The 12,500-nt window shown below is 42.2% G+C and overlaps 5 protein-coding genes across 5 annotated transcripts in view; 4 read left to right on the top strand and 1 right to left on the bottom strand.

Annotated features, from left to right (window-relative positions):
- Positions 1-4,202, top strand: part of LOC134189464 (inositol polyphosphate-4-phosphatase type I A-like) — a 10,002-nt gene extending 5,800 nt beyond the window's left edge. Inside the window, exons 12-17 of the mRNA XM_062657739.1 lie at positions 626-820; positions 874-920; positions 1,244-1,482; positions 1,759-1,871; positions 2,016-2,170; positions 3,879-4,202. Coding sequence (XP_062513723.1) covers positions 626-820; positions 874-920; positions 1,244-1,482; positions 1,759-1,871; positions 2,016-2,170; positions 3,879-4,011 — 882 coding nt within the window. The 3' untranslated portion in view covers positions 4,012-4,202. The remainder of the gene's footprint in view (positions 1-625; positions 821-873; positions 921-1,243; positions 1,483-1,758; positions 1,872-2,015; positions 2,171-3,878) is intronic.
- A 216-nt stretch (positions 4,203-4,418) lies between these two features.
- Positions 4,419-5,836, bottom strand: LOC134189465 (GRB10-interacting GYF protein 2-like). Its single transcript, XM_062657740.1, has 3 exons — positions 5,397-5,836; positions 5,252-5,331; positions 4,419-5,013 (listed from the first exon to the last, which is right to left on the bottom strand). The coding sequence occupies exons 1-3, from the start codon at positions 5,614-5,616 to the stop codon at positions 4,552-4,554; spliced, it is 762 nt and encodes a 253-aa protein (XP_062513724.1). The 5' UTR covers positions 5,617-5,836; the 3' UTR covers positions 4,419-4,551.
- On the top strand, positions 5,671-6,692 carry LOC134189466 (uncharacterized). The gene is made up of 2 exons (XM_062657741.1): positions 5,671-5,752; positions 5,825-6,692. Exons 1-2 carry the CDS (start codon positions 5,737-5,739, stop codon positions 6,508-6,510), a joined length of 702 nt encoding a protein of 233 aa, XP_062513725.1. The 5' UTR covers positions 5,671-5,736; the 3' UTR covers positions 6,511-6,692.
- Positions 6,693-7,765: 1,073 nt separating this feature from the next.
- Positions 7,766-9,915, top strand: LOC134189468 (spondin-1-like). The gene is made up of 2 exons (XM_062657742.1): positions 7,766-7,840; positions 9,698-9,915. The coding sequence occupies exons 1-2, from the start codon at positions 7,777-7,779 to the stop codon at positions 9,895-9,897; spliced, it is 264 nt and encodes an 87-aa protein (XP_062513726.1). The 5' UTR covers positions 7,766-7,776; the 3' UTR covers positions 9,898-9,915.
- LOC134190417 (uncharacterized) overlaps positions 9,905-12,500 on the top strand; it is an 8,074-nt gene continuing 5,478 nt past the window's right edge. Inside the window, exons 1-4 of the mRNA XM_062658869.1 lie at positions 9,905-10,352; positions 10,415-10,747; positions 12,219-12,359; positions 12,424-12,500. The exon at positions 12,424-12,500 is cut by the window's right edge and continues 373 nt beyond it. Of these exons, the coding sequence (XP_062514853.1) occupies positions 9,905-10,352; positions 10,415-10,747; positions 12,219-12,359; positions 12,424-12,500 (999 nt within the window). The remainder of the gene's footprint in view (positions 10,353-10,414; positions 10,748-12,218; positions 12,360-12,423) is intronic.

Here is a 12,500-nt window from a genome sequence, read left to right as displayed (position 1 = left end):
ACTTAGCCACCCACGAGGATTTCACACGTGTGCAATCAGCGTTAGTGCACTTAGCATAAACAATTACTGCTAAACCAATCAGAATTTACAACCGACATCTCGGTTTTAAGGAGGTGATTGGCTTAGAAGGCTATTTCCGAAATCATTTTAGTGTCGATTTGGTCCAGACTAGAGTTCGCACGCTGCGCGCGCTCTCTAGTCTGGAAGTTTGAGGCTAGAGTACCTGGTCATTGAATGGGATGGCAAAGGCCCCGACTGCGACAAAGTCCATGAGCCACTGGGGTCCAGGTGGGACTTCGGGTGCCCACACCACAGTTGGTGTTGCAGTTGGTGCTCCTGCGAGTACTTGGCCAGGCTTCAGGAGATTGCTCAGCACAGCCTATAGCTCTTGCTGCACAGTGCATAGAAACTCAGCCAACTGGCTGGGGGACGTAACCATAACGAACGGCAGCTCCTTATTCATCCATTTTGTGTGTGCATGTGTGTGTGCCAGTGTGTGTGCTCCTTATTCATCCATTGTGTGTGTGTGTGTGTGTGTGTGTGTGTGTGTGTGTGTGTGTGTGTGTGTGTGTGTGTGTGTGTGTGTGTGTTGTGTGCGCATGTGCTTATACTTAGTTCATTTTAGGTGTCTGGTCTTGTGACGTGTTTCATTCTCCATTTGAAAGAGCATCTCGTGAAGTCAATGTTTATGCAGCAGCTGTCTCACCTCGGCTTTCTAGCTCACTGGGAATCTCTATTGAGTACACACGGGGAGGAGATGGGCATGTTGGAGGACTGCAGTGCAGCAATTGATGAGCTAAACAAAACAGTTGTGTTCAAAGTAAGATGAAATGAGCATCAGTGCGTCTTATTGTCAGCAAGTCTGTTTTGTAGTTGATTATGTCAGAAGACAATGAAATGCCAGTCATCACAGGCACGAGGTACATTGGAGGAATGCATCTTACAGTACACTAGACTATTGTATGGGAGGGATGCATCTCACAATACACTAGACTATTGTTTTAGACGGATGCATCTCACAATACACTTGACTATTGTATTGGAGGTATGCATCTCACAATACACTAGACTATTGTATTGGAGGGATGCATCTCACAATACTCTAGACTATTGTATTAGAGAGATGCATCTCACAATACACTAGATTATTGTATTGGAGGGATGCATCTCACAATATACTAGACTATTGTATTGGAGGGATGCATCTCACAATACATTAGTAACTATATTTTATTGTTTATAGATCAAACCTAGAAATATCTATTCCTCTGAAGCCAACTAAATTTCAGTTGATACCCCAAGAACTCCAGCAAGGTCGACCTATTCGAGTTTGTGTCATTCTCTTCACTCAAGGCATCAATGAGCAGCAATCATTTGCAGACCGGTTTGGAGATGCTGGAATACAGCATGTTATTAATATCGAGAGCATGAGCCGGCTAGAGACGTATTACGAAAGCTATCGGGATCTTCTAACTCTACGATGTTAGTGCAGCATTATGTCAATATAAGTTTAGCATTGGACTATGCAGGTTGGCAGGTGTGTTGGTAAACAGACTAACAGGGAAGGTAAATGGACAGGTAGACAGACAGGTCCGCACACAGTTAGTTGGCTGGCAAATGAACAGCCAGTCTGACAGACAGACAGACAGGCAGGCAGGCAGACAGACAGACGGACAGACAGACAGACAGACAGACAAACTGTTTGTTATTGTTTAGTAATAATACAATTGTCATGTGTGATTTTGTTTTTTGTTTTAGCATCTCGTGTTAGTCGTGATATTCCTGACTTAGCGCGTAAAGTCGAACAGCTAAGAACCAATGTGAATTCACGGCGAACTAAAAATGTCGACATTTTAATTCTGAGCGCCGAGGTGTGACCACAGAGACATTAATTCATATCTACTCACCTCTCAGTCCGTTCATTGACACGTCTTTTTTGTTCAGTCATTATTGTTTGTTTGTCTTTGTTGTTCTTGTTTTGGATTCTAACGTGTTTGACTTGCTGTTTGTCGTAGGTTTGTCGTAAATTGAATGGTGGCCGTCTGACAAGCTGTAAATCAGCGAAAGATCGGTCGGCAATGAGCGTGACGCTTGAGATGTGTTCAATACTGCAGAAAGAACACAACCTTCATCCGGCCGCTTTTGAACAAGCACTTGATACGATAAGGAGGTGAAAACACAATTTTATTATTGTTTGCTTGAGTGTGTAATGTATCTGTCTGTCCGTCCGTCCGTCCGTCTGTCTGTCTGTCTGTCTGTCTCTGTGTCTCTCTGTCTGTCTGTCTGTCAGTCTTTTTTGTCTCTCTGTCTGTCTGTCTGTCTGTCTGTCTGTCTGTCTGTCTGTCTGTCCAATACATATATTTTCAACATTGAAATCTACAATCAACACAACTAAGCAACTCTACTGTCCCAATCACACAAAATCTCTACCAAACTAAAACTCTACAGAAACCAGCCCTATATAGGGCTGTACAGTAAAGCACATTAATAATTGTGTGTATTGTTCATTCTCTTCACTTTCCTTGTATGTTCCAGTAAGCGGGATGTCTTCCTGGTAATCATTCTAGCGTTACATTGTTGTAACTGAACTGATAAACGTTGTCTCCAATATGTTGTAAAATTGGATGCATTCTGATGACCGTCCTCATCATAAGACATGAGAGAAAGAGTCTTTAGAAACTGTTAAGCCTCATCACCCCATCTGCCATAATGTTCAAATACCAAAGGGATTGCTGTTGGTGCATACCCTCCTGGTAGCAGTTGGGAGTCATACTTTGTATGTTTGATCTTTTCTCTTCTGGATGTGGCAGCACCATCAACATAAGCAGCTCTAGGTAGGATGTCTTTGCTGAATGGATGTGATAGAGCAATGTCTAATTCTGCTGCTGGCGTGCAGAATGATTTCGCAACATAGATGTCTGGCCTTCCACTGGAAGTGGTGTAGTGATCTTTGGGCTCAATGTAGTACGGTACATGTAACTGGTTGAGACAATCTGCTCACACAGAAACTATACAGTTGTGAGACCACACTGGTCCACCTCCAAATTTACAAGTCAACAGATTATATCCTTCTCTATCGATCGTTTTTCCACATTTACATTCGTACTCATCTGCCAACAAAGGCAAGGGCATTGCCATTTCCAACCTCATGAATGCCGCCAAGCGGAAATTTCCAGGTAAAATTACGAGATTCTGGGTTGATGGAGTGGCATTTAGCCAAGAGCCTGCACCTTTTCCTTGCAAGGAACGTAATCTTGCTGAATCCTTTCCAGATTCTTTATCCAATAAAATATTGACTTGAGCTTTCATGACCTTATTTATCAGATGATGTTGCAGACGCTTAGTATTAGACAATAGATCATTCACTGATTGATCAGGATCTAAACATTCATGAAGAATGTGGCCTACAGAATTTTCAGGACTTTTTGAGGATAACAAAACATCAATCTGAGGTTCTAAAGCTACAAAACGTTTTGGCAGCTCATGCACAGAATGAGCCCACGAGGACACAAAAATCAAGTTTGATATTTCTTGTAATGATGTCAAGCCAAAAGCACCATATCTGATAGGCAAGGTTGCTTGCTTCCACTTTTCATCAGTAAGGACAGAAATTTGTAACAAATTTGAAAATGTAGAGCGAGATAGATGATCATGAAGAACTGCAGCAGCTTGCATGCATTTGGGTTTAACACTTCGAGTTAAGTCTGTCAATACATATATTTTCAAAGAACAACACTATTACATTCTAGTCTGGCCCAAACTGTCTGTCTGTCTGTCTGTCTGTCTGTCTGTCTCTCTGTCTTTCTGTCAGTCTTTTCTGTCTGTCTGTTTGTTTGCTTGTTTGATTGACTTCTTGATGTTTTTGTTGTATTGCACAGTCAAGGCACTCGTCTGATAAATGCAGAGAAGAACGTCGGCGAGAGAAAGTTTGCATTTAATGCTCTTCAAGTAAAAGCGTTACCCAAACAATATCGCCCACCAGAAGGGACATACAAAGTACTGCAGTCGTGAACACTTTATTTTGTGACATAAGTGTAAGTCAGAAGAGTTAAGCAACAATACGACTAATAACACATAAGCACATGTGCTGTAGGATCAATTTCCTATAGTCGGAGTGATGACTTTTTTAGATATTTTTTGACAAATTTATGTGCATAAGTTGTACATTAATTAACATGCAATCGAGTTAATGTGCAGGGTGAGCGCTTGTTGATGTCGGAGAGATGGAATGTTAGTGGAGGGGGTGTGCGTGCGTGCGTGTGACAAGCACACACACACACACCACACGCACGCACACCACACACACCACACGCACGCACACCACACACACACACACACACACACACCACACACACACACACACACCACACACACACACACACACACACACACACACACACACACACTTGAGACAACTGTTTTGTATGCAAACGTATCATCTATTTCCATTGACCGATGAAACAATATAAAGGTCGCTATACAATGCATAATCGTTACTGTGAGAAACTTGATCAAGCACACAAACATGAAAACTAAAACCAGAATGCAAAACTACGCTAACAAATCTCTATTCTCCGTTCTCTCGTCGTCTCCCTCTTGTTTCTCTACGTCACTGTTCCACCACGTCTCGTCATCGTTGCTTTCTTTATTGAACGTGTCGTCGTGTTCCACGCCATTGCCCCACCCGCCTGCAATGTCATCCAAATCGCTCTCGCCACTGTTGAGTTGCTTCGCTTTCTCTCTCACTCTCTGGACGTGCTCATCATGTTGCCTCTGCTTCTCAACGATCGCCTGTCTCTGTTCTATTCTCTTCTTCTCCACACTGTTCATTCGCGTTTCTATCTCGTTGATCTGTTTTGATCTCTCCATGTCTCTTGCCTCTGCAATGTCGTGATGCAGTTTGTCTCGTTTGCTCATTCTTTTCTTCTCGATTTCTTTGTGTTTTCGTTCCTCTGCTGCTCGTTGCTTCTCCTCCAGCTGCTCGACAGTTAACCTCTGAACAGGCTCGAGTTTCTAGCAACAAAATAGAATGAAAAGTCAATAAATAAATAATCTAACAAATTAATCTTGCCATCATACACACATAATAAACATACCAAACACATATTGACTATTGCAGAGTGAACATCCAATAAAATGAAAAAATGTTTATAATCATTAAGCAAACATAAATAATTATAAAAATTGATACAATTAATATTAATTGAGTAATTTAATATTAACTATGTTTATTATTTAAATATCTTCTGACGTCTAATCGTCTTGGCGGTGCTTTCCTCGGCTGTTCGTCGCCTATCGTCACGTCAAACGCCACAGGTCGACCAATGAGCTCTGGATCAAACCGAATAATTGATATCAATTTATGACGACAATTTCGTTCTCGAATTACCAACTACCTTTGTGTTTACCGTCTTCTCCTCTCGACGTGACATCGAGACTCTTTCCTTCATTCTCCTTTACTCTGTCTCGACCGTTTTGTGTGATTCTCTCCTTCTGTGTTCCGTTTTCCTCGCCTCTTTCGCTACTCGATAATTCCTTGTTACTCAAATCGACATCTCCCTTCCTAATCTGATCACTCAACGCCACCTGCGCCGCTTTAGAAGCTCCGCAACCCATCAACACGCCGACAAGCGCACAAGCACACTCGCATTGTATGGTCACATAGCAACCACTGCGCACGCGCCGACGTCAACATCACTACACCTCCACTGTATCTCGTCCGGCGTCTGAATTCGGATGAATAGACCGACAAGTGAGACGAATTAATTGTGGACGGCGTGAAACAATCTATCCGACGTAAAACGGGTGTCGTATTTTCTCTCAGGGTCGCCGTTTGGGTGTCGGGAATGTAACTCAACTTTCTGCCTCGAATCGACGAGCAACGGAACACAGGTTCACAGGACAGACTTGCCAATAGTGTCGACACCCGTATCTTGCTGTATACTGTGCGCAACGCCCTCCACGCTGCCTCAATCGCCGTCTCCGTCATATCAAGTTTATCTCATCATTTTCTGTTCCGTCCTCGCTCTTCTTCTCTTGCTCTTGATTGTCTGCCTTGTCTACGCGCGCACGCGTCGATCTCACGATGCGCAGTCTCCCGAGGAGTCGACATCTCAGGGTTTCAAGCGACGACGCATTGCGGCTTGGGTTGATGACGCAGGGCGGCAGGTGTTTGACCCATTGGCGAATTCATCGACGGAAGAGAAACGACAAGATGTTCTGGACTCCAAGGCGGCGACGGATGCGGGAGGCGAGGTCGGTACGTTGATGGAGGAGATGCCACGACGGCCGGTTTTGCCACCAGCTTGGGTGCAGTATGTGAAAGGGGAAGGAATTCAGATGTCAGTGGGAGATAATGACGAGAGGGAGGAGACCAAGAAAGTTAATGACGTCATACTAAGCAGCGAACAGACAGGGTCACATGTTAGTTTGTCGGATCAGTTTGGTAAAATGACAACAAGCTCGGAGAGAAGTAGGAGCATTACAGAATCAAAGAGTGAGTCCAGATAAGTCGGAACGTGACACACAGAGAGACGATGGTTACTAGAGATTTGGGTTGTAGCTACTTGTAATATGATCAACATCGATCTACAATATTAACGTTTATGTATGCCATAGTGCTATAGAGTAGATGATTTATTGATATTAATAATGTATAAGACATTGGGACAGTAATACAATCAGAGTATAAATGAATATCCTACATGTGTGATATAAGTGATCAAGTATGGCTAAATACCCGGATGTCAATTCAATTTCACAGCAAAGACCCGGCTGCAACTTTTGCAACAATCATGTGAATGTCTACTTAGTCATGTACTATATCACGTCCACATTATTGCGATCGTAGCGAGGCTTCTAATCCGGGTCGTACAACAGAATGGGGCGTGGTCCTACATGGTTCTCCATCGACCTCTTGGTGTGTGTGTGTGTGTGTGTGTGTGTGTGTGTGTGTGTGTGTGTGTGTGTGTGTGTGTGTGTGTGTGTGTGTGTGTGTACACAAATCTCAAATTTCTCCTCCCACGACCACGTTTCATGACAGGACCTACCTTAATTAAGTTAAAAAATCATTTCCGTGTCCGACTACAGATGAGTCTAGCAACGATTCGTCTAGGTGAGCAAACGGCGACGAAAACGCTTCGTGAACTTCCGTCGCCCCATCCTTTTGTATTGTAGCTAGGGATTGTGTGTACTTGACAACCAAAAAACACCTTCAGGAGTTGAATGCCACCTACAGTCAACTATTCACACGTCCCGTACTACAGTATGATCAATTCTTTACTGCACGGTGCTGCATCTAACACTGTTGATAGTCAATGTTTGCTGATATCAATTTCTATGTCAGTAAATACCATACCACTGTCATTACAACGGAACTGAGTGCATACCTAGACTGTACATTTCAATTGTCTTGATCACGATCACAAAACGACGACTACCTATACCAGGTCTATATACGTAATCTAAACTACTAGGAAGTTTGCATGTTTACTTGCATGACAGCTAGGGTTTCAACAAATACGTATTGTATAGCTAGGACTCGCGCGATCGGCGTTTCAGTAGACGGTCTGAAAACTCCATTGGATGCGTTACTCGCAAACGCGAGGCGCATACCGATACCGTACAGTACAACTAGTTAATTTCTTAATTACATTATCTATCTAAAATGTAAAGACTCAATGCATTATTCATTGATATCAATAATGCGCAAAGTATATTTATAACGCGCGCTACGCCCAATATTTCTCCGGGTTTTAGTTGGCATTCCTCACGGCAATGAAGGAAGATTTGCTGTCTGCGACATGTCTTCTGCTTTTGTGTTTGCACAACGTTTGCGCAGGTAAGCTGCTGCTGTAACAAATAAGTAATACATCGCGTCACTAACACGGAGCTAGAAAAAATCTAATTTCTAGTTACGCATCTCACGAGTTTCACTGTAACTAGTTGTACGGTATCCGTATGCGCCTCGCGTTTGCAAGTAACACGTCCAATGGAGTTTTCAGACCGTCTACTGAAACGCCGATCGCGCAAGTCCTAGCTAGAGTAGGAAAAGTAATAGCTGGCAGCGTGGGAAAAATCGTGAATCTCGCTAACTATACATCGCAAACAGATAATTCTAGCATCATTAGGAAGTTAGTGATGACGAGAAGACAAACCTAGAGAGCTTGTTTCTGGTCAGTATTGTACAATTACAGAATTGGCTACTTCCTGTATAGCACGCGATGTGATTACGCCCTCATGATCAATTACAAAGACCATCTGTGACTTCACACGCGCCGCCAGGTCAATTGTGGCATTCTAATCACTACAGAGGTCATCTGTTCCAGAAACAAAGGCTTCTTCGCTTTCTGAAGTCTCTTCTTCTTCACGCCGTACTTCAATGAGAACACGGTTGACCGCTTCTTCAACTATCCCGTAGGTCTCTCGATGAACTCGCTTCCGTTTTGATGTGTAATGTAATCTGTATACCTTCCGTGATGCCCTCCTAGGCTCCTATATCTACATAAACGTTTGCCGCAATTCCCACACTGCCAGATATTGGTTTTTCTACTTTTTAAATTAATTAGACAATACGTATTTGTTGAAACCCTAGCTGTCATGGAAGTAAACATGCAAACTTCCTAGTAGTTTAGATTACGTATATAGGCCTGGTATAGGTAGTCGTCGTTTTGCGATCGTGATCAAGACAATTGAAATGTACAGTCTAGGTATGCACTTAGAAATTGATATCAGCAAACAGTGTTAGATGCAGCACAGTGTAGTGAAGGATTGGTCATACTGTAGTACGGGACGTGTGAATAGTTGACTGTAGGTGGCATTCAATTCCTGAAGGTGTTTCTTGGTTGTCACGTACACACAATCCCTAGCTACAATACAAAAGGATGGGGCGACGGAAATTCATGAAGCGTTTTCGTCGCCGTTTGCTCACCTAGACGAATCGTTGCTAGACTCATCTGTAGTCGGACACGGAAACGATTTTTAAGGTAGGTCCTATCATGAAACGTGGTCGTGGGGAGGAGAACTAGATGGAGAGTCACTCCCCTTTCTGTTGTGCGACCCGGATTAGAAGCCTCGATACACTCGGCAATTAAATTATCCTGGTTAGACCATCTCCGCCTACATTCTTCCGCAGGATGTAGGCGGAGATGGTAGGATGTAGGCAGAGATGGTCTGGCTACGCGAGACTACCTGGTTAGCCAGCTTCATACAGCGGAAAACATCACGTACAGCATAGAGGTAGGAGGATACTGGAGTTGCACCTAAATCGTCGTTGGCTAAGGATAGGGTTAACGAATTCGAATTTGAGGCAGTTTTGTTTGAGTTTGGAGAACAGGGTACCAGTGTGGAAAATTATCTAATGTTATGATTATTTATTGTCTGGGTGGTGATGATCGATAGCTATAGTGGTGATCAATTCATTGTTATTAGTTACTACACACGTGTACAGTAACAGTTATAGCTATGAGTTCCTAAAAGTTTAGTTTCCGCAAGCCACGCCTCTTTTGCATAAGGGGCGTGGCTAATGAGCTTCTAAGACGGGACTTTTGTTATGGTCACGTGATATAGCACTCAAAATGAGCTTTCTGGTTACAAACTTCTAGTCTGAGTCTGCGTGACTACCAACTGTTGAGTGTATTAACTGCAAAGTTTGATGAATGAGTAATGTTCTATTGACTGTCTTGTGTTGTGTTTCCAGTGGATTGCATTTGGGGTAGTTGGAGTTCATGTAGTGTTGAATGTGGAAATGGCACCAGAACTCGGAAGATTAGTCAAGCAGCTACAATGAGTGGTCAGATGTGTACAGGACCATCAACTGAGATCTGCATAGTCACATCTTGTATGATTACTGTTATGGTGGAAGTCACACTTGTTGCTTTATGTGCAATGTTTATGTGATGTAGGTATGGCTACCAATCTAGCTGTTTCTCTTGGAGCAACAGTGACCATGAGTTCAGTCTGGAGTTCTGTGTATGTTGCTGCAAAGGCTATAGATGGTAATCCAAAAGATGTTACTGGACAGACACTTGTTGGTACTGATTGTGCTGCTACAACGAAGTCTGATAATCCTTGGCTTCAAGTTGACTTGCAAAAGGAATATCTTGTGTCACGTGTTAGAGTTATCCCTATAGGTGATAGAGGTGAAAATCTGTATGTTTATGTTGGTGACAGCTTAATAAACAATGGGAATGACAACCACGAGTGTGGAAAGGCTCCATATGACAGCTCTAATGACCTTAATGCAATATGGCGAGATGTTAGCTGCAGTCCACCTGTTTGGGGAAGATACATTAATTTACAGAGAATAGTGACAAATCACGCTCTTCATGTATGTGAGGTGGCTTTCAACTATGGTTAGATGATGTTGTGGTGTAGGTAGATGTTGAATGAAAAGTAAAATGTTTTGTTGTTGTAGAGTTGGAGATTGCTATTCTAGACAATAATATGAATATTGAAGGAACAAGTGTGGCAGTTGATGAGAATCAAGTTTACTCTAATCCTATTGATTGTGGTGTCAGTCCTGATGTGACCAACTTTAATTCTCTCTTGCAATGGAAACACAACACAACCAATGATGTACCATCTTCAAGTGTACAGAATGCTGGCGTCTATCAGATGTATGAGAATGGTGTGCAGCAGCTCTACATTAAGTCAGCTAGTGCCTTTAACAGTGGAGTGTATACATGCCAATATACTGCAACTGATGGCTCTATAGTGTCAAAGTCATTTACACTGAATGTTCGTGTGGGTAAGACTGCATACATGTGATAGTTAGTTGAATGCTTTGAGCTTGTTTTTTATTTTCATTTGTTACAAACTTTGCAATAGTATTGTAAGGATGAAATGTTTGTCTGTTTGCCATATTTTTATGTCTGTTTGTTATGTCTGTCTATTTGTTTGTCCATCAAACTGTGTTTGTAATTCTCTTTGTCACCTTTATTCTGATCTTGACCAAACTGCTATGAGCTCATTTGATCTCCTGCCATGTTTATGCTTTTAACTAATTGAAATATCCAGATAAGAGCATTACCTAAACGAGAGCCATTTATAGACTGCTAGGTAGGCATTGCTACTGTGGTTTAATCTGCAGGGAAATAACTGCATGGTGTGGCGGCGAGTTTGATTGGTCATCATGAAATTGCGTCATCCCAAAAGAACTTTGGAAGATGGCGACACCTTCACTGTCTATCTCAGTCATTTCAGCGTGCACTCACAGATCGTCATTCTAACTTTGAGCAACAACAGCATCCTCGCCAGTGTGGAAAATAGGGAAATATTTAGGCTTGGACAGACTGAGCCTAGGTAGGACATTCTTGTATAGCGTTACATTTCTCTGGATAAAGCATGCTAGGAGGCACCTAAGTTTATGAAATTAAACAGTTACACCATTGGAAAGGCCATCACTTGCTAAGAGACAAGGTTTACACTATCATATTCATATATGGGTACAAGTGGATGTTTTGTCCCAACACGTCTCAACACTGGTGCAGTATTTGGTCAGAACAACACATTTGGTGGGACATTGTTCTGTGTCCTACGTTATTTCCACAATGCTCGCTAATACGGTTAGGTTCGTGGACTTCAAAAGGGGCTCATTTAATTGTCCACTTGTACAAGCAAGATGTGCATTTGCATTGTGGTGTGGAACACAGTCTTTATGCACGGTTTTGTGGCGATTGGTCTGGCAGTTTTCAAAACAAAGATTAACACACTTTCTGGTAAATACAATTACACTCATGGTACATGTTTACACAGCAAATGTCTCGTATACTGGCCAAATCTTTACAATATGTCACTACTAGTAATAGTTGTATGGTTTGTAGACGATCATTACAAGAACAAACACAAGAGGATTGTAGATATAGCATATGCTTTCCTTCCTAGAGTTCTCCTCACTAGTAAGTGAAGATGTGTGTTTACTCTCACTTCTACAGTTATGGTTCCTCTGGAGAAATAGTTGACTTCTCATGAAGTATTCTGAATTTATAAATTCCATTTTACTTTCAAGTGTACTGAAAATATTATCTAAAATTGTACAAAGTGATATCACGACACGAGGTAACACTGAGAGAATATCTTTTCTAGTTTACACATTTAATGAGTTTCACTTTAATGGTCTGTGTGACTACCAATTCTTGTGTGTGTATAATTACTAAATTTCACTGCAAAGTTTGATGAATGAGTAATGTTCTATTGACTGTCTTGTGTTGTGTTTCCAGTGGATTGCATTTGGGGTAGTTGGAGTTCATGTAGTGTTGAATGTGGAAATGGCACCAGAACTCGGCAGATTAGTCAAGCAGCTACAATGAGTGGTCAGATGTGTACAGGACCATCAACTGAGATCTGCATAGTCACATCTTGTATGATTACTGTTATGGTGGAAGTCACACTTGTTGCTGTATGTGCAATGTTCATGTGATGTAGGTATGGCTACCAATCTATCTGCTTCTCTTGGAGCAACAGTGACCATGAGTTCAGTTTATGATTCTCTGTTTGTTGCT

This window comes from Corticium candelabrum, chromosome 14, assembly GCF_963422355.1.
Source record: "Corticium candelabrum chromosome 14, ooCorCand1.1, whole genome shotgun sequence".
NCBI lineage: Eukaryota > Metazoa > Porifera > Homoscleromorpha > Homosclerophorida > Plakinidae > Corticium > Corticium candelabrum.
This window is presented reverse-complemented; position numbering and strand designations above follow the sequence as displayed.

Excerpts from the sequence above, each read along its gene's own strand:
- LOC134189465 (XM_062657740.1), bottom strand. The coding sequence starts at position 5,616 with ATGGGTTGCGGAGCTTCTAAAGCGGCGCAGGTGGCGTTGAGTGATCAG. Across the intron at positions 5,332-5,396 it reads AGAAGACGGTAAACACAAAG|AGCTCATTGGTCGACCTGTG; the intron begins GTAGTTGGTAAT and ends GGTTTGATCCAG. Across the intron at positions 5,014-5,251 it reads CACCGCCAAGACGATTAGAC|AAACTCGAGCCTGTTCAGAG; the intron begins GTCAGAAGATAT and ends TTTTGTTGCTAG.
- LOC134189468 (XM_062657742.1), top strand. The coding sequence starts at position 7,777 with ATGAAGGAAGATTTGCTGTCTGCGACATGTCTTCTGCTTTTGTGTTTG. Across the intron at positions 7,841-9,697 it reads TTTGCACAACGTTTGCGCAG|TGGATTGCATTTGGGGTAGT; the intron begins GTAAGCTGCTGC and ends TTGTGTTTCCAG.